This window comes from Ziziphus jujuba, chromosome 12 (genome assembly GCF_031755915.1).
Source record: "Ziziphus jujuba cultivar Dongzao chromosome 12, ASM3175591v1".
In the NCBI taxonomy this organism is placed as follows: domain Eukaryota; kingdom Viridiplantae; phylum Streptophyta; class Magnoliopsida; order Rosales; family Rhamnaceae; genus Ziziphus; species Ziziphus jujuba.
The window spans coordinates 10079358-10105200 of NC_083390.1; the positions used below are offsets into that span (position 1 = coordinate 10079358).

Here is a 25843-nt window from a genome sequence, read left to right on the forward strand (position 1 = left end):
TTTAACTAAAACTATAAATATAAAATAAATAAGTTGTACACAATTAAGAAAAAAAAAATTCAAAAACCAATCATTAATCAAATGAAACATTAATCTTTTGGGATTGCTATACTTATTATCTTAGTGATAATTTGTGTTACTTATGGGGATGGTACACTTTGTTTTGTCTTTTTTTGTGTGGGGGGAAGCATATGGGGATAGCATACATTGACCCTTCAAATTAACGTAAAGATGTTGCCAATTCTCTGCCGCCCAAACTGGACTTGAATGGAATAATGAAAAAGTTATTGTATCTCTTAACCTTCCAAAATAAATAAAGTCAGTTACCTTTTCGGTTTTTTGACGAAAAGATTCTTACTTAAATTTGTGCAGACCAACTTTGTCAGAAAATAATTTCCAACAACTTTTCTTATTAAAAGAAGTTCATAAATTAGAAGACCAAAAATTAATTGACAAAAGGGTCTAGAAATTTATTATTATTATTAGTATTTTTTTGGTAAAAACTCGTACATAAAATAAAAGAAGATGTTTACACTGAAAAAGATGTACAAGTAGTGTTAAATTGCCATTCAATTTTCCCAAAAAGTAGATATTTTAAGAAAAAGAAACTCTACAAGACCAAAGAAGATATTTCATAGAAATAACAATTGGCGCTCTTTCTTTTTTTTTTTTTTTCTTTTTCTTTTTGAGGACGCCAAAATAAGTCTAAATATCACAGAAAAAAAGGCCAAGAAGGATTTTATTTTTTTAAAATTTGAATACAACAAAAGAAAGGAAACAAATTGAAATTACGTATTACTTTTGGTTTGTAAAATAGAATTTTTGGGTTAAAAAAAAAAATGTTTGGTCTTGTATTGACGTCACATTTGAAATATGATTTAAGAGGGACACTTTTTTTCACCTTTTCTTGTATTTTATTTATAAAAACATTAAAATAAAGGATCTAGATCAAAAAGCACAAAGCTTTATCCTTGCCACGTCAGTAAAAGTTCAAGTCTGAAAGGAATTTCTTCAATACAAAAACAAAATTAGCAATTATTATTTATTATAATTATTTGATCCCTTTTCTAATAAAGTAATTTGTGGAACGCAATCTCTGAAGCTCGTCTGTATTTGTCCTTCGGAGCTTGGTTTTGGCTCCGACCATGTCGACCGTTAACATAAAGCCTCTTCTTCATCATTGTCGTAGAGAAAACCCTAAGCCCTCTTACAGATCGAAGCTATTCAATCCTTGTTCCTTCGATTGCTATTCTTCCAAGAAGTTCGTCTCCCATGGCCGAAGCTTCTTCTGCGATTTCAAGCCTCCCAAATCTCCTCCTCCTATCAGAGCCACTTCCAATGTCACAGCTGTCGTTGAGACCTTTGAATCCACTGATGTCTTCTTCAAGGAAACTTTTCCTCTCAAAAGAACTGAACTGGTTTGTTTTTTTTTATTATTTATTTATTATTTATTTTTTTCTACTTACTATTATTATTTTTTAAATTAATACTTTCGTTTTTGTGGAGTTTGTTTGGTTGACGAGAAAGTATTTGGAAAAAGGAATTTTCTAGCTCGTACTTCTTTGGTTATTATGGAGTAAAGTGAGTTATCAAATTTGAAGCTTTTTTTTTTTTTTTTTTTTGGGTTAATTTTTTCTTGAATTTTAAATTCGTTCTGAGTTGCATGGATGTGCAGTGCTTGATTTTAGCTGATTGATTTGTGTTGCTCACGCTAAAAATTATGAGTAGTGATCGTCTTTACTTTAGTTATTTATTCTCTCTGTTTTCGATCAACCAAGCAGAGTTTTGAATGTGAATTTCTTTCCTTGTGCTTGTTTTTTGAGCTAAAGTTTCTCTCTAGTTAGATAAAAATAAAGCAGGATTTGAGATTTGAATGTGATAGGAATATTGGTTTGATCAACTTGGAATTGTAGGTGGAGGGAAAGATCTTCATCAGATTAGGTCATGGTAAGAATGAAAGAAAATGGCAGCTCACCGTGGGTTGTAGTCTTCCAGGAAAATGGATTCTTCATTGGGGAGTTTCTTATATTGATGACATTGGCACGTATGTGTTCGTTTAATATATGATTCTTAATTTCTTTAGTCATGCTGGCAATTGGAGAGAAAACACACAAACAAACATTGAAATTTATTTGCTGATTAATATAGAATTTTAGATAATTTTGAAATATAGGATACCTTAGTTAGATTTCTGATCAGATAAATTATTGATTAATAATGTATCATTCTACACTAGCAGTGAATGGGATCAACCTCCAAAAGGAATGATACCCCACGGTTCAGTGCGTATCAAGGTACATATTGGTTTCTCATTCAAATACAGACCTTAATTTGATTGTAAGTGTGAAGCTGAATATAAAGTAATTTCCAGGACTATGCGATAGAGACACCCCTGCGAAAATCATCATCATCTTTTGAAGGTCAGACATTTCAAGAAGTGAAGATTGATTTTGATTCCAAGAGTGCGATTGCTGCGATAAATTTCGTTTTGAAGGTTCTGGTTTTCAACAGTTACTAGTTGAAAATGTCAGTTTATAATGTTAGAATCGCTAAGCTCATTAGTAATATAGTTTTATTAGTTAATGTTCTTCCTTTTTGGGGGTATTTTGATGGTGCAGGATGAAGAATCAGGTGCTTGGTATCAACACAGAGGGAGAGATTTTAAAATACCACTTGTGGACTACCTGGAAGATGATGGCAATATGGTTGGAGCAAAATGGGGCTTCGGTGTATTGCCAGGTTGTAGAAATCACCACATGTTGTGAGTTTTATTTGGGGTTCTAAGGAATCATTTCCATGTTTGTATTCATCCTTAAACTGATTTATATATAACAAAGATGGTGTATTGCAATATAGAGAGGTTTCCCCAGTCAAACGTTTGAGTTGAACTTGTCCAATATGTTACAACATAATGAACATTTGTCAGATGGAAGCAGTTTCTAAAGATCCACTTAACACTATAATAAACTTAACATTAATAAATTACTGTTGAGTTTCTACCTTACATCAGATGCAATTAGTTGCTGAAAATGGGCATTAGATGCTGTTTAATTTTATGATTATTTTTTTTTTTTTAAACATTTTCTGTTCTCTTCCTGCCTCTTTTTCTACTTTAATTTGTTGCTAGCTTCTGCAGACTTGAGCTGTGGAGTCATAATTGATATTAGCTAGTCAAATATTTGAGACTTTTATCTATTTCTCAACATGTCTTTCTGTGTTTGTTCCATAAGTGGATCAATGTGAAAAATTGAGCCTACTGGCTGTCTTATGTTAATTTTTAGATCCATGCATCCCTACTATGGTTTGGGGGAGGAGGTGTGTCATGCATGAGGGATTTATGATGTGCACTTCTTCTACAAGCAGTACCTTCCTCTTCTATCCATATTTGATTACAAACTGACAGACAAGTTCCTGGTACTTTTTAAATTCTAGGAGCTCTGGGACAACTTTCAAACATATTCCTCAAAGCAGAAGAATCTCATTCTAAAGATGAAAGTAACAACATTGAACCGAAAGAACCTGGAAAAGAAAGCAGGCGCCTAGAAGGGTTTTATGAAGAAATGGCTATTGCAAAAGAAGTTCCTGTTTATAACTCAGTCACTGTTTCTGTTAGGAAATGTCCTGAGACAGACAAAAATCTTCTATACCTGGAAACAGATCTACCTCGAGATGTAGTTGTTCACTGGGGAGTATGCAGGGATGATGCACGAAAATGGGAAATTCCAGCTGCCCCACATCCACCAGATACTGTTGTATTCAAGGACAAGGCTCTGAGGACTCTATTACAGGTAGGGAATGATTTTCTCCTTGAAAATTGATTTAATTTATTTGTTGCTGAAACTTTGATGTTCCCATTTCTTTAAAAACATAAGCCCAAAACATAAGCCCCATAGATATTTTACTATTTCTGACATACCACTAACTGCTATTATACATGATTTGTAATTTTTCTATTCTGTAACATGTTTAGCACTGGAGTCTTTCTTCTTCTTCTTTTTTATTTATTTATTTATTTATTTTTTAAATATTAAAATTGTGATATAGATTCTTTTATGCAGAACCACAATAACAGATTTTCAAATGAAAAACTTTGTTTAATTGTTAAAGAATAAAATAAACTGGGAATTCCTAAATTAATATGGGGCAATCTTTTGTTTTCTAAATCATGTGATTATTTACTTCATTTTTGTTTGTATTACCTGCATCATTATCCTATGTGCATTGCAAGGATGCTGTGATAGTGTTAGTGTTTGAAGAAGATGATTGTGTTCAAGTGGGGCTGCGGCATTGTATTTGCGAGCTTGCTTTTGCTATAGAATTTATGTATGCAATATGGTGATTTCGTCATTTATTTTATTGCATTATTCTTATCTTTTATCTTTCCCTCTTCTTTTTTTCTTTAGAAACTTTGAAATATGCCTTTGGTTTTGTGTTTCGTCAAGAATTTACCATCAAGCTAATAAAAGATGGATTTTGTCTTTGTTTATATTTATTTATATTTTGTTTCTTGTTCAAGGATTTTGGTATGGTTTGGTTCTGATGTAATGGGTAACCTTTTGCAGTCAAAAGACGGTGGAAATAGATGCTATGGATTGTTTACTTTAGAAGAAGGACTTGAAGGATTTCTTTTTGTTCTCAAGATAGATGAGAATACTTGGTTGAAGTATAAAGGAAATGACTTTTACATTCCCCTTTCAAGCTTGAGTATGTCCACTTCTATTCCCAAACAGGAAAAACCTGAAGGTGCACAGGTTCCTGGAACAACTGAGAAAGAGAATGAAGGAAGCTCTGTTACTGAATATACCAATGGAATAATCAAAGAAATTAGGCATTTGGTAAGTGGCATTTCCTCTGAGGAAATTCTGAAGACCAAAACCAAAGAAGCACAAGAAAGCATTCTTCAAGAAATTGAAAAGCTGGCTGCTGAAGCCTACAGTATCTTTAGAAGCTCGATTCCAACTTTTACAGAGGAAGATGTGACAGAATTTGAGGAACCAAAACGTCCTGCCACTATCAAAATATCCTCAGGGACAGGCACAGGGTTTGAAATAGTATGCCAAGGGTTTAATTGGGAATCGCATAAATCTGGTAAATGGTACTTGGAACTCAAAAGTAAAGCAGAAGAGTTATCTTCACTTGGTTTCACAGTGATTTGGTTGCCACCACCTACAGAATCTGTGTCTCCTGAAGGGTACATGCCAAAAGATTTGTACAATCTAAATTCCAGGTACCGTATGAACTAAAAACAATTAATAATACTCCCATGATCCTGTACCAAAGAACTTTATTTATCTCTTAACTCTTTTGTCCATTTCATATCTTACATAATTTGAACTGACTCTTCCTACGTGCAAGTATTTTAGAGGTCTACATTGCTTGGTGCTCATTTGGTGAATGGCTACAAACAAAAGATTACTTTATCGATTATTATAAGTATTCCTTTTCTGTTAGTTTTCATACTGTTTTCTATATTGCTGTTTTGACATGCTACAACATAACAGATATGGAACTATTGATGAGTTGAAGGAGATTGTAAAGAAATTCCATGAACTTGGCATTCGAGTTCTTGGAGATGTTGTTTTGAATCACCGCTGTGCACACTATCAAAATCAAAATGGTGTATGGAACTTATTTGGTGGTCGTTTAAATTGGGATGATCGGGCAGTTGTGGCAGATGACCCACACTTTCAGGTATCTAATATGCAGTTATGTTTTAAAACTTACTTGCACCTGCAGTTTGTGTGTTTGTGTTTCATATTCCTGGCAGAATATTGTCAATATATTCTCAGAATAAGAAAGAAGTACCTTCTTCTGTTTTACAGGGTAGGGGCAACAAAAGTAGTGGTGATAATTTCCATGCTGCTCCAAACATTGATCATTCACAAGACTTTGTGAGGAAGGATATCAAAGAATGGTTGTGCTGGCTAAGGTTAATACTCTATATGCTCTAGTTCATAAGATTTTTAGATTTCCTTTTCACAGCTGTTGTAAATAATGTATGTGCAAGAGACATACACATGTAGATTATTATTAGGCAGATCCTCTAGCTAGATCTATTCTGTTTCCACACACTCACGTACACACACAAAGAGATGTAATTAAAGACTTGAGTTATTGTGCAAAGCAAAGTGGAGTTAATATAAGATCACAGCAATTAAGAAGCAATATTCTGTGATACATTCTTACCACCATGTTAGAGGAACAAATGCATTGATGCCTTCCTGTGAAGATTTGTGGTTGACTTTTTGAGTTTAGAGGTAGTTCAGAAACAATAGTTTTTTTTAGACTTACGTTTCTGATAGTTCTGGGAAAATGATATGTGTCACTCTATGATCACCTTTTACGTCAAGAAATCTACAAATGGGCAACTATCTTATAGTGGTTCTGTTTCCTCTTTCTATTTGGTAGTTTATATCTTGTAGATTAATCATCTAATTTTGTCATTTCAACAGGCAGATGGTGCTTTCTTGTCTTCAGTTTTTTAGAAGCTGACCTGTATAATGTGTATTGCTGTGAAATATGTGAAAGAATGCTCTCTCTTGTATTTCTCATTCATATTCTAATAATAATGTCAGATGATCCTTAATGCTTTTAAAATTTAGCAGTGCCTTACTTTTGATCCTATTCAAGTGAATTTCGTTTTGTGCTCTGAACTTATATTATTATTCACCATAAGTATTTGATTGAATTTTTGAACTTAGCATTTTAATATTTATGAGTGACCTGTCCAGGAAAGAAGTTGGGTATGATGGGTGGAGGCTAGATTTTGCGAGAGGATTTTGGGGTGGTTATGTCAAGGACTACCTGGATGCTAGTGAGCCCTCCTTTGCTGTTGGTGAGTACTGGGATTCTCTTAGTTACACATATGGCGAAATGGATCACAATCAAGATGCACATCGACAGAGAATTGTTGACTGGATTAATGCTACCAATGGCACTGCTGGTGCATTTGATGTAACAACAAAAGGAATTCTTCATGCGGTAAGTATGCATTTATCTTTTGGTAATTCTTATGATGCGACTGACAGTTCTATGTTTTTGGTTATGTTCCTCTTCTGGAGTAGCATATGGATATCTGTATGATAATGTATATGTCTATAGATATATAGCATATATATATGTATATATATGTTTATGTGTGTCTGTATATGTATATTTAGTTATTTATATGAAAATTGTTCATGTCAAAGCAATTCTAGCGCGCTTGGTTTTGTTGCATAAGATGTTCATAGCAAAATATAGTGTTTTTAGCTCTTATATTTCTCTTGCTCTTTTTATCCTAATCGTAGACTCATTGTTCGTAAACAAGAAATGTTTTCTGTATTGGTGGACGATATATTTACAGAGGATGTCTATTATATTCAGGCATTGGAAAGATGTGAATATTGGCGATTATCAGATCAGAAGGGGAGGCCTCCTGGTGTTGTTGGATGGTGGCCATCTCGTGCTGTCACCTTTATAGAGAATCATGACACTGGTTCTACCCAGGTTTGATCATGAATTTTCTTGATCATTTTATTTGAAAAGTTATACACATCTAAGTAGGGCAGCTATCTGAATCCCTCCTACTAATATGCTTTAACCAACTGGAAGCAGACATTCACTTGGTCCCTTATATAAAGGGGTATTATTCGATTTTGTTGTTGACACTTGAACAAAAATCGATGGATTACTTCTAGTTTTTCCCTTGTGATGCTAAGACGTGTCTTGTAATTCATCGAAAGATGCCCTACGTAGATGCTCTTCAGAGTACTTCTATTGCTCATTTAGAACGTTTCCTAACATCTAGCTAACATATTTTTGTTTTTTCTATTCTCTCTTGAAAGGGGCATTGGAGGTTTCCAGGTAGAAAGGAAATGCAAGGATATGCTTACATTCTGACTCATCCAGGAACACCGTCAGTATTTTATGACCATATTTTCTCTCACTACAGATCTGAAATAGGAGCTCTACTCTCTCTTAGGGTCCGGAACAATATCCATTGTCGGAGTAGAGTAAGTATCAATCATGCACTTACATACTTGTTTTAATGTTCTTCTTCCTACCCAAAAAAAAAAAAAAAAAAAAAAGGAAGGAAAGTAGGAAGAAAAACTTGAGCCATAACAGTTCGTATAACAGTTGTCATCCAGAGCAAGAAAAAAAAAAAATATTTAGTAGGAACAGAGCAAGTACTAGTTATTTGAAGGCAAGAATCTGAAAACGTCCATACAATTTGTTTTGGCTGAGACCCTTTTTGTGAGGTTTGGAACTTCAACAACATAAGACATTTTTCTATTTTGTCTTGTGTGTCTGACCGATAGATACTGATTTTCATCCATTCATCATATGATTCTCTGTGTAGATGATGTAGTCAGAGCATGTCAAACATTGACTCATTTTTTATACCATGTAATCCAGGTTCAAATCAGTAAGGCGGAAAGAGATGTATATGCAGCCATCATTGATGAAAAAGTTGCCATGAAGATTGGGCCAGGTCATTATGAGCCCCCTAGTGGGTCCCAAAAATGGTCACTAGTAGCCGAGGGAACAGACTATAAGGTCTGGGAGTTATCCTGATGTTTTTTGACTTTTGAGATATCATCTGTATCTTTGAGCATATAAAGTCGACAACAAATGTTTCAACAAAGGAAGTTCTCCATAATTTGTATCTAAAGCAAACTAGAGTACACGATTTTAGAATAATGTACTTGCTTTGTGATGGTGGTGCTCCGCTGGGAACTTCGAGTAGAATGTACCATGCGTTCTCTTTTTATTTTTTATTTTTATTTTTTTTCCTCCTTTCCCGGAGAAACAAGCAATGCCTAAGAGAAGCAGCTTTGTTATATTAAGGGCTGCTTTGGCAGTGCAGTTGCGGTGAAGCAGCTTGGTTATATTAAGGGATACTTTGCCAATGCAGTTGCGGTCAGTGCTTTGCCAATTTGGTGATGATGAGCATGGTCTTGTGTCCGGAAAGGTAATATACCATCACTATACTTATACATTGTAATTTATTATGTATGAACAAGCTAAATTTTTATCATTCACTGTGCATTGTTACTGTAGAAGTTTGTAAATCAAATATCAATAATAAAAAATGATATTTACTCAATCCTAAGCTCTTAATATTCCTTTACCTTTTTTTAGTTCCTACTTTGTGTCTTATTTTTATTTATTTATTTATTTTTATTGGCAACATCCCAGCCAAAGTGGCAAATCTTTTGTAAGGAACTTTTTAGGCTTTTACCAAAATCAAAGTCAGCTGCGTTAATTGCAAATCCGAGGAATATATAATATATTTAATATATCTTGAATGCTTTTTATCTTTTCCCCCAAAAAAGGTAATGAATTAGCAGTTCTATATTGGATAATCATATGTTATTTTTTAATTCTAAAACATCAAAGGAAATTAGCATTATCAAAATGCTAACTGAATTGTTGGCAATTTTAAGAGTAATGATTTGTCACATACCAAACTATTGGATCTCATTCAAGGATATGACACGACACTTTTTTTTTTTTTTTTTTTCTTTTTTCTTTTTTGACATTAGATATGACACAATACTTATAATTCTGATTTTCCATCTTTAGGATAACAGAGAATAGCGGATCCTTGTCCCCAACGCAGAATTAGGCAAAGAGACAAGCTGTAACCATAGGGATTTCATCCTCTCCTATTTTATAAATAGTAATACCATTTGATAGAACTACTAACAGAAATAACAGCACCAAAAAATTCTAGCATGATAACAGAATTGATATTTGATACATATAATAATAACTGTCTACTAGTTAATCTTAGATATACTTAGCTAGCCTATCACCACACACATTAATTAAGCATATAATAAGTTTTTAAATTTGCTGGTTTTTTAAAAAACTAAAATAATACCAAAAATAGAAAAATAAATTGAACAAACAAAATTAAGTGGTAAACCATTATTCAAGGCTTAAATATCTCTTGCTTTTCACTAAATTTTTCTTAAAAGGCAATACTTGATCATATTAAAAACCAAATCCCTTTTTCCTTAAATACTAAGCCATTTTCATCCAACCAGCCTAGGTGACCCTGATTACTCTTTTTTTCAGAAAAGAGTTCAATCCTATTAGGGCTTGGGTTGGCTAAGTCCCTCCATCTAATTTGAATTCAAAGTTCAAGGGCCTTAGCCTTAACCCATAGTTTCATCGTAAAAAATTAAAAAGAAAAAAAATCAAAAAAACAAAAAGTTTACTTACAAAAATTTATAAACAGGGTATGCAAAAAAGAGAGTTATGGTAGGAGTAAATGCGAAATTCATTGTTTTCTTTTTCTTGGCATTTGCCATATTTTATGTGAATGCTCATATAGCTGAATTCGACGAATACTGGAAACAAAAAGCTGAGCAAGCCAAAAAAATTGCCCATGATGCTTATGACCCTCATCCTGAGCTAGTCACGGAGCAGTTGAACGAAGATGTTGGCATGTAAGTCTAATTCCATCCCATCCTCCACATATATAAAGCACAAATTACATGTAATGAGATGTTAGGCAATGAGGATGTCTACCATAACCAAAACATATTTATATATAGTGTATATATAATCTACAAATTACATTTTATGAGATGTTAGACAGTAAAAGTGTCTACCATAACGAAAACATATATATATATATATATATATATATATAGCGTTACATTTAGAAATTTTATTTTACTGTTCGACACCACATAATTTATCCTAAGCATTAGTAATATCAATAGATAATTATCATATGGATTATATTTAATCCAGGAATATAACTTTGTCCAACAGAATATTCATGTTCATCTAGATGTAGTGATGATGACAAATGATAAGGATTCGTGTCACTCATAACACTTTCATCATGGCTATATTCATCCTGTTACCAGAAATAGGGCTAATATAGGCTAATTATATCAAAATTATCAGTCCCTCTCCGTAAGAGACTAGCTACCAAAAATAAAATTTAATATACCAATATGTACTATGCACACTATACGTAACAAAAAAGAAATATATATATATATATATATATATCTACGTGTAGTATGTAATGCATGGAGGGATTTGGTGTGCAGACTACTGTCAGGGAAGAACAGCACAAGAAGAAACTTATATGGCAAGAATAAAGGAGGACCATGCAAGAGCACCAACCCAATCGACAATTGCTGGAGGTGTGATAAAAACTGGGCATCGAATAGGAAGAAGCTAGCAAGCTGTGTCCTCGGATTCGGCCGGAGGACCACCGGTGGCTTGAAAGGCCCGTATTACGTGGTCACAGATCCATCGGACAACGACATGGTGAACCCGAAACCCGGTACTCTTCGCCATGCCGTGACAAGGAGAGGACCACTTTGGATCATCTTTTCAAGAAACATGGTGATCAGGCTCAACCAGGAGCTTCTGATGACAGGAGACAAGACCATCGACGGTAGAGGTGCCGATGTCCATATCGCCGGCGGTGCTGGAATTACCATCCAGTTTGTGAAGAACGTCATTATCCATAATATCAAGATCCATGACATTGTTGTAGGCAATGGTGGCACTATCAGAGATTCTTGGAACCATGTTGGTTTTAGGACCCAGAGTGATGGCGATGGTATTTCCATCTTCGGCTCTTCCCATGTCTGGATCGACCATGTTTCCATGTCCCATTGTACTGATGGCCTTATCGACGCCATTATGGGATCCACTGCCATCACCATTTCCAACTGTCACTTTACTCGTCACAACGAGGTAGCGTGTAAAATATAGAAATTCTTTTATATATATATATATATATGTATATGTATGTGTGGGTTTGATAATTGATATGTTTATGTGTGTATATATGTAGGTTATGCTGTTCGGTGCAAGTGACAGCTACTCAGGAGATCAACTAATGCAAATTACAGTGGCGTTCAACCACTTTGGAAAGGGACTGGTTCAGAGGATGCCAAGGTGTCGATGGGGATTCGTCCATGTCGTCAACAACGACTATACCCACTGGCTCATGTACGCCATTGGCGGTAGCCAGCACCCTACCATTATCAGTCAGGGCAACAGATTCATTGCTCCTCCAAATGAGGCTGCTAAAGAGGTATGCATATTTATCGGTCTAATATATAGTATTATATCATCAATACTAAAGACCTACTTTTAAAAATAGACTTAATCCAATTAAATTAGTGCAAACAAATCTAACAATTATGATTAGAGACTTCAAAATATAATATTATCTGATTGATCTTATAAAAGATTCGTTGCTATTAGTTTGACATAGGAACCATATAAAAGAATATATATATATATATATATAATTTTGTTATATTGAACTTATATATTAACTATAAGATGAATGAGCTTAGCCAATCTCGTTCCAAAGAAAAGATTGGTGATTTCACAAAAATAACGTGTAATCATAGACCCATGCATACAATAATGAACATATAATCAATTTCTAAAATACCAAAATATATATATTTATATATATAATGAATTTCTATTCAAGTCGACTGATAGTCAGAGGACTACCATCATAACCTCTGGATCCGCTTTAATTAGATCAGTAATGCTAAATTATCTAAGTTGATATATAATAATTAAGAACTGAAAAGAAACACTTTCTAATCTATTAAGAAAATCTATGTAAATATAAATAAATAAATTTTTTAAAAAATAAATATAATTAAATAGCAATACGTATATATATATTTTTTTGAAAGAACAATATGTGTATATTTATAAATATTTTTTTACAATGTGTTTGACAATATATGCATATATATATATATATATATATATATATTGTGGTGGTGGATAAATTTAGGTGACAAAAAGGGATTATGCTCCCCAAAGCGAGTGGTCAAAATGGCGATGGAGATCTGAAGGAGACGTAATGATGAACGGAGCATTCTTCGTACAATCAGGAAAACCACTCAAGAAAGATCGATTCACAAGGCATGATATGATCAAGTACAAGCCAGGAACTTTTGTCACCAGACTTACTCGCTACTCTGGAGCCCTAAAATGCGTTGTGGGCCGTCGTTGTTAAACCCCATACTATTAGATTTTCCAATTCCATAGCTATATGTTTCAAATTTCTTAATTATATATTTATATATATATTTTTTAAAAAAGAAAAACCTTAATATCTCAGCTCGGCGGAGATGATAGATAAGAGGGTTAGAAAAGAGGAATCCCAAAAATATATATACAGTAGTTGTAGTTGTTGATGATGCTGCATGTAATTTGCTTCTCTTTCTTGTTCTTTAATTTATTTATTTATTTATTTTCTTGGCTTTCCTTGGGAAGTAGGATGAGGAAAGAAAATACATCATCGATGGGGGAAAGGGTGAAAAAAAAAAAAAAAAGTCATTTGAGGATTTTAGTTTCTTGTTTTTTTTTTTTTTTCTTTTTCCTCTTCTTTTCTTAATTCAATTAATGTATTCAAAAAGAAACAGCAGTTAAAAGGCAGGAATTTGTTCCATTTGTCTATGGAATTTCAAGGGGTTATTCTTTTCTCCACGTTATATACCTATTTATTAAATAAGGAGATTCAATAATTGTTTGGTGCAGTCTTTGTTCATTGAGAAAGATTTTGAGAAAGAATTAGTTATGATCCATTGAATCCTAATCACGAAGGGATAAGTTTACTGTTGTAAAAAAAAAAAAGCAAAAAAAAAAAAAAAAAAGAAGAGATAAATTCACCGTTAAAGTTATAATTTGACCAAATTTAACAAGAGGCTGCAACTGTATTCTCTTCCACTAAATTGATTTAATTATATGATCAAATTTGTTATTATTCTCTTCACTAAATTGATTTAACTATATGATCAAATTTGTTATTATTCTCTTCACTAAATTGATTTAATTATATGATCAAATTTGTTATTGTTAACTAATTTATAAGAGGAAATGACCATTGATAACATGTGATAACCCCAGTCTTTCCATCCCAATTTACAACAACAACAACAACAATAATAATAATAATTATTATTTTAGGACTTTGCCTCCTAAACTGGTTGAAACAGTATACAATTGATATTTTTTGAAATATTTCATCAAAACTGCAACAAAATAATCATGTTCATGGCATATGATATTAGTACAGGAGCAATGATAGTTTCTTTTGTATCTATAGCCATCCCTCTCTTCCCTTTCCCTCTTGATCAAACTAAAAGATTGAGAAGATTTAAAAACTCTAACCTTTTATTGTCTTTTCTTGTGTCAGGGACATTCGAGGTGGCTTCCCAAGATGTGCATATTTTGAAATGGAGTTTGCTTAAATGGATTTTTTTTTCCCTCTGATAAATGGTTACTTTCTGAATCAATAATTAAAAAATAACACATTTTTTTTTTAAAAAAAATCAACTGTGGACAAAAAATATCCTTTGTTAAAATTGAAAATCAACAAATTTTTTTTTTTTTCCCTTTTCCTTCTTCCCCCTTTCTCACATGCTTTGGGTTTCACTTTCATCTTTTTTACATCTTTCTCATTTTTGGAGCTAAACTCAAGTAAGGATTTTCTCTTTTTTCTTTCTCTTAAAACTCAAATTTATATTAAATGAATTTGTATTTTTTAAGGATTTTTTAGTATGGATATGTAATAAATTAATTTATAAGCTGTTATATTTGAAGTTAAAGATATTAGGTTGTACATGGTGTGATGGAGGAAAAATATTGTAGATCTACAAATTCAGGGGGAAAAAGATGAACTTCTGCCATCTTCTGTTAGTTTGCCAGCTTTCACTAGTTTTTCGCTCTTTTCCACCAATTCAGTGTAGAAAAATGTTAGATGTGGTGGGGGGAAAAAAAAAACAGAATCAATTTTTTTGAGACTATTAATATATTTTCTTAATATTATTCATATTTTTATAAATTTATTAATTTAGTTTAATGTTATTCATTTAATTTTATAGTGAAATAGAAGATGAGATATTGTAATTGCGGTTTTATATGATAAACATTGGTGAGAAATGATGGTGGTCTTTGGCAGTATCAAAATGGTAAAAATATAATAGTTTTTGTCAATAAAAGATGCACAAAATCAGTTAAAAGGATGAGATTTTTAATTCTACTGAGATAGACCGAAATAAATATTTGCTGAAGCTGAAACGGATATATGGAAAATGTTTAGAAAAGTTTGATTTTACAGAAATACCCAATGATAGGGATGTGAATGCTTTCTTCAAGAAGTGAGGAATGGAGGGATGAAGATACAATCTCCATTATATGTTGAGGTAATTTCTAAAGTTGAACGTGTATCTAGAAAATTTCATGAAACAGCCTTTGCTTCAGATAGTGGGAGTAATCATTTATCTTTTGCTCGTCCTCCAGTTGGTGTTCGTCTACCACAAGTTCCTAAATTTGAACCTATTCAGGCTACATTTCATGACATTGTAGTTCATAAAACTTAGTTTAGAGATCAAGTTAATGTCCGTGGTCTTGGATATCATTTAACATCCATGAAGGAGTTGATGTTGGAGGTGATTCTGCTGAACGGTTTCCTAACTAAGAGGAGCATGAGCTTTTGCATAATATTAATAATTATGAGAACTGCAATGCAAAAGGGGATGATATTAATATTCAGTTGCATGATGTTGATCATAATGATATAGAATTTGAACATGAGTTGCTAGACAGTAATAATGATACGTATCTTGAAATGAATAATGAAGGAGTTTGTGATGTTAGGGTTTATTGTGTTACAAGCGGCCACTTTTCATTAAGCAACAGAAGTGGTTTTAAGGAGTTGATACTGCAGGTGACTCTGCTAAATGGTTTCCTAACTAAGAGGAGTATGAGCAATTGCATAATATTAATAATTATGAACTGCAATGCAAAAAGGGATGATATTAGTATTTAGTTGGATGATGTTGATCATAATGATGTAGAATTTGAACATGAGTTGCAAGACAATAATGATGATATGTATCCTGAAATGAACAATGAAGGAGTTCATGATGTTAGGGTTAATCATGCTACAAGCAGCCACTTTTCATCGTGCAACAGAAGTAGTTTTATGGCCATAATTTCATCAAAGTTTAGGCTGCTAGAACATTATAGTTGGATAGATATTTTGCAACAAATATGAGTTACAAAATAAATTGAGTGCTTATTGCATGTGTGAAAATAAAGAGTTTAAGATGACACAGTCAACTACACAACGTTATGTGATTGTTTGTTTGGAAAATACTTGTAAATGGCGACTACGTGCGACCAAATTAAAAAAGGAAAAATATTCAATGAAATTTTTTGATAATGTACACAGTTACTCATTAGATATCATGCATCGAGAATATAAGCAGGCGAGTAGTCTAGTTATCTACCAATGTATCAAATTTAAATATGAAGAGATTGCATGTGTTTACAAACTCAAAGAAATTCAATATATGACTTTTTGGAAAAATATGTGGTGAATATAAACTATAACAAAGTATGGAGAGCTAGAGAATATGCACTTAACAGTGTTAGGGGATCTTCATTAAAGAATTTTCCTAAGTTTCTTGCCTATTATTATGAGTTAGAGTTGAAAAATCCACATGTACCAAAGCAGACAACAATAACCATTTTATATATTTTCTTTACGGCGATTGAAGCATGCATTAGGGGGTTTATATCCTACATAAGACTCGTGTTAGCTGTTAATGCAACTACTTGGAAAGAAAAATACAGAGGATACATGTATATTGCAGTGGGTATGGATGACAATAAGCAAATATATCCTTTGGCTATCAGCATTGGAGATGGAGAGAACGAGTAAGTACGTACATGATTTTTCCAAAACCTCTAGGATGGTATTGGAGATTTCTGTTTGTCAGTGATAGACACCCAGCTATTGAAAAGGCAATACGCAAAGTCTTTCCTAATGCATACCATGGCCTATGCACATACCATATAAGTAGAAATATTAAAGCTAATGGACATGTAAAAGATGATGATACGATAATGTTTTATGCTTGTAGCTAAAGCATACTTGGTTGAAAATTTTTAGTTTTATATAGGGCAAATTGAGGCAAAAGACAGTACGGTTGTATAGTACATCCGAGCATGTGACCCTACTAGGTGAACACGTTCTCTTTCTCCATATAAAAGATACACTATCATGACCACCAGTATCATAGAAAGCTTGAATTGTATTTTGTTAGATGCTAGAGAGATGCCAATAATAACATTGATTGAGCACGTAAGAGATTTGTTGCAAAAGTGGTTTTATGAATGATGAAATGCAGGTACAAAATTGACAAAGCTCATGACTGACCATATGGAAGAGCAACTCAAACTCCACAATTTGGAGTCTATTGAACTGTGTGTGAAGGTCGTTAATATGTATATGTTTGGAATGTGCAAGTTTGAAGGGCACAGTTAACCTCCAATAAAAAACATACTCATGCAAAGTGTTCGATCTTTGATCAATATCCTTCTGATCATTGTATTGCTGCTTGCAGAGAATGTAAAATTACTCCTTATTGCATGTGTTCTCATTATTACACTGCGGATGCATATGGTGTAGCTTATGCTGAGTCCATTTACCCTGTTTTAGATGAAAAGTAATGGCATGCTCCGGATGATGTGTCAAGTTGTATTGTTCTTCCACTGAGATGGACGTGTAGGTGAGCCAGTAGACTGTGGATGCAATGCATACCATCTTAAGGTAAAGAAGTTATTGGACATAGATGTAATCGATGTGGTAGTGTTGGACATTATAGGCAAAAATGTATGAATCCATAGTCTTATGATATACAAGAGAGTAGCAGAGTCAATGAAGATGCTTCGCATAAAGGATTTTTATTTTAATGTGTTATAGTTATGCATTTTGAATTTATGTCTTTTTACAGTTATTTTGTATTATAGATATATATTGTATTCGATGGTAATGATTTACTATGTTGTGATAATGATGTAGCACGTATTTAGAAATTTTAGTTTAATAAAATAATCCTAAATTAAAAGAGGCATTGTGGAAAAACTACAAAGTACCAATATTTTGGTAAAAAAGAAAACTCTGATTACAATAGATTTTGGAATGTGCACATGATTTTGAAAGGAAAACAAAATGTATTAATTTTTTTTTTGAAGAAGAATTTATAAAAAGTTAATAAACATGAAAATTGATTGGTAACACATTGAACAAGCTATAATTGTAGATATTAAATGTCAAAAGTTTAAATTGTTATATAATGTTAGAGATTTGTTAATTTTTAGATGGAAGCCTTCTCGTCTATGCAAAAGATCATAGTCTTTTCTTTCTTATTTATTTATTTATTTACTTATCCATTAGATTAACCTTTGATTGGTTAGTAATTTTAAAAGTTATGAATTATTTGTTAAATCCATATTTATCTTAATGGTTAATTTTCAAACTAAATAAATAATAATAATAATTAAATTTAATATATATAAAATAAGTATTTAGAATTCTACATATACCTTTTTTTAAAAAGAAATGCAATTTAAGTATACTTGTACCAATGTATGAAATTGAAAGATTTTATATATTTTAAAATTTATTAGACTTTCATTCAGCGAGTTCATGATACATTTTATCTTCCCTCTCATTTAATTTTTTTTTTCACCCAATTAATTTAATAAACACTTGCACATACCAATAAAAACCATGATTTTCAATCCAATCCACCAATCAAGATTTTAAACCCTTTTCTTTATTGTTATTATTTTATTTTTTTCTTCCCTACATAATTGATAATTTTCTCAATTACAATGAAAGAAATTAGATAAGATAAGAAAATTGAGTGAGATTTTGAAATTAGAAATTAATTTTAAGCCCATCTATTAGTCTTCCTTGACGGCTATCAAAACCATCAATGAGCTCATAAATTGTCCACTAAAAATCAGTGTAATCAAAGAAAATGACCATTACCCACATTCAATCAAATATTAATATTTAAAATAGGACTAATAAAATTCGATAGAAAGAAATTAATAGAAAACAAAGGAAAAAAGTTTCGAGACCAGGAGATTTTAAGTGCATATTAGGCCTTGAAAGATACGTACAAGAAATTACAATACCAACATTCCATCTCCTTCCAATTTTAATATTTCCATCACATCTAAACATATATAAATATATATATATATATCTATCTATATATATATATATATCTATCTATATATATTTATATATGTTATATATATATATATATATATATACATGTGATGTGTATATACATATGTATATACATGTATGTATATATATATATATATATACATGTGATGTGTATATACATATGTATATACATGTATGTATATATATATATATATATATATATATACATATATGTATATACATGTAAGTATACATATATGTATATACTTACATGTATATACATACATGTATATACATGTATGTATATACATATATATATATATATATATATGTATCTAGTTAGACCAAGCTAAGTTATTCAGTGGTTTCTCAAAAGCCAAGGAAAAGAACAAAAGATAATTACATGCACAAACTCTATTGACAACTGCTTTAAGTATTAAAACTCTGGTTATGACATAGACATTTTTTTAAAAAGACACCTAAAAGAACTCACAATCGGGGAGGACTAGAGAAGCGATAAGGGACCACATGTGTAGAGCTGCAGTAACCCATTTCGTAGATATTCAGATCCAGGTCGATGTCCAGCCAATATCTGTTAGGTCTGAGCTCTCATATGTGTTTGTCCATTCTAAAAGAAGCATAACTTGTATCGTAGATAAATTGTATTTAAGTCAAATCACTGAGAATATATACATGTTCAAATACCTAGTAAAATTGCATGCTTTTAAATTGCCCTAGGGAAAAACTGCCTGTCCTTTTATCTCAAGTTAATAGAAATTATCGAAGATAGAATCAAACTAGCAAGCAAGCATGCATAATCTCTACAACTAAATGTTCTTTAAAGTACACCTTACATACAAAATTAAAACTTCTAGAACTATTAGAAGTGATATTGCTCAAGAATACACTACCTAACTCATATACTAATTTCTTTGTTATGAGCCTCTTAAGCATACTTCCTTCTAAAGAATACCATGTCCTCTTGTGTGAAGTTCAAAGGTAGTTTAGCATGTAAAAACTCCATACATTTGAGCACAAAAATGCCACTGTTACCACTGAAAAAATTATTATTAGAACAAAACAAAAAAATAATTACAACCATATTCAATATGCTGTCGGTCTTTCAAATCCACATGCCCTAAAAGCCAATACATATTTTGCTTATTCAAGGGTATCAATACCTGTCAAGAATACATGAAGCAATTAAGAAAATAAAAAAATAAACAGTGAACATTAAACAATTTGTACATCTTATTGGTACATGAACATACTGATGAGAATCCACTTGTACCCGTACAACAGACTATTCGCTGGGGTGCTGATCCTGTACAAATGAAGACGGGACCAATCTCGTAGGTACAAGCTAAGGGATTCAAGGACAAACTGGTTAGCTTTATACAAGGTGTGATTCAAATTCAATAGGACATAACAATACCTAAAGATCCAAAGCCCGTCTTGTGCATCCAAGTTATGAAAGCAGAAATGGACTCAACAAGCTATTTTGGGGCATCTATGGGTTCCGGACAGCAAAGAATTACTTTGTTAACTTGTGAACATGAATCACTAAGGGACCATGGAGTCATGCTAAGGAAGAACAGAAGCCATTCAAATGAGGCATTTGTGCACAAGACTCCATTTGACCAAAAATCACCCATTTTGACGCTGACTTTGTTTTTTTCTTCTTGTTCAAGCAATTTTTTTTTTTTGTTTCAATCAAGGGAAATGTATGGAAACCAATATTAATCCTATTTGGCATCTTACATGGCATATGGGAGCTGATTTGGAGCCTAAAATAGCTAGTGATTGGATAAAGATAGCTTAGTTGTCAACTAGTCAACTACTTTTCTAATTTAAACATTTGACTTTTGTTTTAGGAAATAGTCTTTTATTAGGTTTTTATTTGATTATTTGCCGGAAGAATTCAATTAGTAAAGTTGATACTTTATTATTTTATTGTAAATTAATTAATTCCTATTTCAAAATCAAAGAATTAATTAAATTATATTAGATTAGAAAACGAGGTAAAAATTCAGCCACATCTTAGTTTCCTAAACACTTGGCCGGTTTTTACCTAGTCTTTTAGGATTTTATTTTGTTCATTTAAGGCATATTTAAAGGATTATTTTTCAAAGAGAGAGGAGCCTAGATTATTATTCAAAAATTATTTGTGAGAAGAATTTTCTTTGTTCTCTTTGAACACCTAAAACACTTAATAGAGATCAAGCGTTTTAGTTTGACTTATCAATAGGACATCCATCACCTATTGTGGCATCTTCATCATATACCAAGGTTTATAATCACAAGTTGATTAAGGGTTAAGGTGACCATAAGGATCTAAACTTAATTTTTGATTCGGGCTAATCTAATACGGGTTTAGGAGCAAGACAATCTATGTTTGTATTATTTGGTATCAGAGCCAAATTTTGCTTAAGTTTGATCTATCTTATTTGCTTTATTTATTTTTGTGTTATCTGCAATTTTAGTATTAGGTTAAGGTTGCTTCTATCGTTTTCAAGTTTTGCATATATAGAAAAAAGAAGAACAAAACTTTCTACATTGCTGAATTTTTTTCTTTGTTTAGCCAAATTTTTACTTCCTAGTTTGTTGGTTGTTTTGTAAATTAGTTCTTAGTAATTTGATTTATTGTTGATTTTTTTTTGCTGTTTTAATATTAATTAGTTGCATTCATATATTCATAAAAAAGAAGAAGAGAGATTTGATAATATATTGCATAAAACCTACAAATTTTTGCAGTTTGTTTTTGTTGGCGTTTGGTTTGGCTTTGTTGAATTTTTGGCATTGGAATTGCAATTTTAGTGTTGTTTCTTGCTATTGGAGTTAGTTTTTATAATATGTGAGTAATTTAATAATAAAAAAAGAAAGCTGAAGATATAAAAAAAAAAAAAAAATCTGCACAAAGGCCGATTTTGATAGAATTGTTATTGGGGATTGTTTGTTTTCAGGAAACACAATTGTAATTGCTAAGTTGCTGGATATTTGAATTTTGAGTGCTAAAATTATTTGGATTAAAATTGGTTAAAGGAATTGAGATAAAGACTTAAATTACAAGGACTACAACCAACAACTTTTCCATTTTTTGTTCGAGTTATTTCTTGTTCTTCGTTGAATCTCTTTTTCCTAATTTTATCCTTGAATTTTTGAGTTTTTAATATTCTGGTCTACTCCTTATTGATTCCAAAAATTTCTTGTTGATTTACGCTACTTTTAGTTAGTAAGGTCGAGACTAGGGTTTACCAATTCACTCGGTATTTGCTTGTTTTTTGTTGTTGTTTTATTGATAAGTTTAATTAAGGCATACTTGTGATCTAATTGCTGTTTTGAGTTTATTTTAATAGAACTTTGGGATATTCTTGTGAGTAGAAAAAGGCAAGAGAGTGAGCTTAAAAGAGGGTCAAAAGCCAAAACTAGTGTGCAAACACGAGTGTCGAGACCTTGTTTGAGTGAAACGCGTGAGGAAGTGATTTTGGTGAGAATTTTTGCATTATGTATACTAATGTGATAGATTTAAGAATTATTAAGAATTAATGAAGAAGAATCCATGGGATATGAAAGGGATTCTAGAGCTACAAAAAATGGAGGTGAACCTACCAACATGATGGCGGTTTTGGAACAACTTTGAAGGTTGAATGCTTGCTTTGATCACCTAGATCAAAGAATGGATAGAATTGAGAATTTCCAAGGTGGGCCAAATCCAAGACATGAACACCAAGCAGGTCGAGGTCGAGGTCGAGGAGGCTGTAAATGTTTTAGGGAAGAATTCAAAGGAGGTAATTATGGAGATAACCTCGAGGAGGAGTTTGAAGATATTTTTGCACACCAAGGAAGGCAAACCCGTGAGAGGAAAGCCTAAGAGAAAGATGATGACCTTGGCAACATTAAGGTCAATATACCACCTTTCATGGGAAAGAGTGATCCTGAGGCATACCTAGAGTGGGAAGAGCATATGGAGGTGATATTCGATTGCCATAACTACTCCAAGGCAGAAGGTTAAATTGGCCTCTTTGAAATTTGGTCATTATGCACTCCAATGGTGGAATAATGAGCAAAGGACCTAAATGAGAGTTGGAGATAAACTTATAACCACTTGATGATAAATGAAGGGAGCCATGAGGAAGAGATTTGTGTCGACTCATTACCATAGGATTTTGCATTAATGACTTCAATCTTTATCACAAGGAAGTAGGATAGTGGAGGACTTCTACAAAGAGATGGAGATGCTCATGATGAGGTTGAGCTGAATGAGGATCGTGAGGCAACCTTGGTACGATTTTTGGGTGGTTTGAATCGAGAAATAACCAACCAATTGGAGTTACAAAAATATGTGGAATTGGAAGAGATGCTTCATGTGGCTATTAAAATTGAGAACCAATTAAAGAGAAGGGGTACAAGCTCACAGTTTGGAGGAGTTTCCAATAACGGGAGGTCTAATTCAAATGTTTGGAGAAGCAACCCCACATATGACACACGACCAAAATCGAAGCAAGAAGAAGAAAGCTCCAATCTGCTAAGGAGGGATACAAAGCCGGATTCAACTCAAGCACCCAAGTTGAAAGGTAAATTTGATCCTAAACCTTCAAGAACTCGTGACATTGTTTGTTTTAAGTGCCAGGGTCGCGGTCATATTGCCAACTAATGCCCGAATAGAAGAATTATGGTGCTGGAAGGCAATGGAAAGTTGGAGTCAAAAAGTGAGGAATCCGAAGCTGAAATTGAATTTGTAGATGAAGCAATTGAGGACGAAGAACAACATGAAGCCAAGACTATCAAAGCCTCAAAGGCCAAATTGATTTTGGTAGCAAGGAGGGTCTTGACCATGTATAAAGATGAGGATTAAGTCCAAAGAGAAAACATCTTCCATACCCGATGTGAAATTTAAGGTAACATTTGTAGTATGATAATTGATAATGGAAGTTATGCTAATGTAATTAGTAATGTGGTAGTTAAGAAATTAGGGTTAACAACCAGTAAACATCTTGAACCATATAGATTACAATGGCTTAATAATAGTTGTGAGATGAAAGTGAACAAACAAGCCAAAGTAAAGTTTAGCATTGATAAATATATGGATGTTGTAAAATATGATGTTGTGCCTATGCATGCTGGTCATGTTTTGTTGGGAAGGCCATGGCAATTCGATAAAGACACAATACACTATGGTAGAGAGAATGCCATTGTATTCTGATTCAAAGGTGAAAATATTAAGCTTGAGCCCTTACACCCACGGCTTCATGACCTATGGGCAAGACCAAACCCCACATCCACGGTAAGTATTCTAAAAGAAAATTTGAGGTAAAAGAAAGAGAGAAAGTTGAAAGAGAGAAAAAGCCGAGAGCATGAGGGTGCAAGAGAAAACTGAGAGTAGCAAAGAAAAAGAGAGGAAAGAAAAGAAAAAGAAATTTTTTTTATCTTAGCCTAGGTGAGGTTAAAAAGGCAAGGCAATTTTGAGTAATAAACTATTGCTGGTCATGATATATAAAGATTTTTACCTAAATGATCAAGTTAACCTTGAAAAGCTTGAATTGCCAAGTTTTATTTCTTCTCTTTTGCAGGAATTTAATGATGTCTTTCCGGAGGAAATTCTTAATGGTTTACCACCTATTCGAGGGATTGAACACTAAATTGATTTTATTCCTGAAGCCGCAATTCCTAATAGGCCTGCATATAGAAGCAATCCCGAGGAGACAAAAGAGCTACAAAGCTATGTAAGTGAATTGCTTGAAAAATATTATATTCATGAAAGCATGAGTCCATGTGCTGTCCCTATTTTATTAGTACCTAAGAAAGATGGATCATGGCGCATGTGTGTAGATTGTAGGGCTATTAATAATATAACCATTAAGTATAGGCATCCAATTCCTAGAATAGATAATATGCTTGATGAATTGTATGGTGCTTGTATGTTTTCAAAAATTGATCTTAGGAGTGGGTATCATCAAATTAGGATGAAAGAGGGTGATGAATGGAAAATCACATTTAAAACTAAATATGGATTGTATGAATGGTTAGTAATGCCTTTCGGTTTAATTAATGCGCCTAGCACTTTTATGAGGTTAATGAATCATGTTATGCATCCATTTATAGGAAAATTTATGGTTGTATATTTTGATGATATTTTAGTGTATAGCCGAAATCTTGATGATCATGTAGGATATCTTAGGTAAGTTTTAAATATTCTTACGAAGGAAAGGTTATTTGATACGAACCTAGGTTGACACGCGCCTAAACCCGTATATTAGCCCTGATCTCAATTAAGATCAGATTTTAATGGAATGACCTCAACCCTTAACCAACCTGTGATTAGAAACCTTGGTCCAATGAAGACGCCACAATAGGCGATGGATATCCTATTGATAAGTCAAAACTAAAACACTCACTTACTGATGGTGTTTTAGGTGTTCAAAGAGAATAAAGAGAAATTCAATCTCACAATTAATTTTCTATAAAATATTCAAGCTGCATTCTCATTGAAAAATAACCCTTAAATAGGTTCAAGACATGAAACAACAACCCTAAAAAGGTAGGACAAAACCAACAACCAAAGAATAGGAAACCTAATGTTGGCTAATTCTCACTCCTTTCCTAATTCAAATTTGGATTAATTAATTCCTTTATTTTGAATTGAAAATTAATTAATTTACAATGAAAATAATAAAATAATAACTTTTCTAAGTTGATTTGTCCAGAAAAATAAATAAATAGAAATAAAAAAAAGGACTAATTTCCTGAAATAAAAAGTTAAAAACAAATTAGGAAACTAAATAACTATCTTTTTGACCAAGCTGTCTTTGACAA

The 25843-nt window shown here is 32.6% G+C and overlaps 2 protein-coding genes across 5 annotated transcripts; both read left to right on the forward strand.

Annotated features, from left to right (window-relative positions):
• The first annotated feature begins 981 nt into the window (after positions 1-981).
• LOC107428855 (alpha-amylase 3, chloroplastic) lies at positions 982-9088 on the forward strand. Of its 4 annotated transcripts, none has more exons than XM_048462317.2 (13): positions 982-1418; positions 1914-2044; positions 2237-2294; positions 2372-2494; positions 2619-2739; positions 3433-3788; positions 4563-5227; positions 5502-5691; positions 5823-5929; positions 6732-6981; positions 7366-7488; positions 7827-7994; positions 8398-9088. In XM_048462317.2, the coding sequence occupies exons 1-13, from the start codon at positions 1146-1148 to the stop codon at positions 8554-8556; spliced, it is 2724 nt and encodes a 907-aa protein (XP_048318274.2). In that variant the 5' UTR covers positions 982-1145; the 3' UTR covers positions 8557-9088. The 4 variants fall into 4 exon arrangements, with proteins under 4 accessions (XP_048318274.2, XP_015894935.3, XP_024933834.3 ...); XM_016039449.4 differs by having other exon boundaries at positions 984-1418; positions 2240-2294; XM_025078067.3 differs by lacking the exon at positions 982-1418 and adding an exon at positions 1439-1581 and having other exon boundaries at positions 2240-2294.
• Positions 9089-9991: 903 nt separating this feature from the next.
• LOC125418579 (pectate lyase) lies at positions 9992-13460 on the forward strand. The gene is made up of 4 exons (XM_048462318.2): positions 9992-10439; positions 11058-11715; positions 11816-12058; positions 12788-13460. Exons 1-4 carry the CDS (start codon positions 10249-10251, stop codon positions 13010-13012), a joined length of 1317 nt encoding a protein of 438 aa, XP_048318275.1. The 5' UTR covers positions 9992-10248; the 3' UTR covers positions 13013-13460.
• Positions 13461-25843: the final 12383 nt, after the last annotated feature.

Excerpts from the sequence above, each read along its gene's own strand:
- LOC125418579 (XM_048462318.2), top strand. The coding sequence starts at position 10,249 with ATGGTAGGAGTAAATGCGAAATTCATTGTTTTCTTTTTCTTGGCATTT. Across the intron at positions 10,440-11,057 it reads TTGAACGAAGATGTTGGCAT|ACTACTGTCAGGGAAGAACA; the intron begins GTAAGTCTAATT and ends TTTGGTGTGCAG. Across the intron at positions 11,716-11,815 it reads ACTTTACTCGTCACAACGAG|GTTATGCTGTTCGGTGCAAG; the intron begins GTAGCGTGTAAA and ends GTATATATGTAG.
- LOC107428855 (XM_048462317.2), top strand. The coding sequence starts at position 1,146 with ATGTCGACCGTTAACATAAAGCCTCTTCTTCATCATTGTCGTAGAGAA. Across the intron at positions 2,045-2,236 it reads TATATTGATGACATTGGCAC|CAGTGAATGGGATCAACCTC; the intron begins GTATGTGTTCGT and ends ATTCTACACTAG. Across the intron at positions 2,295-2,371 it reads ACGGTTCAGTGCGTATCAAG|GACTATGCGATAGAGACACC; the intron begins GTACATATTGGT and ends AGTAATTTCCAG.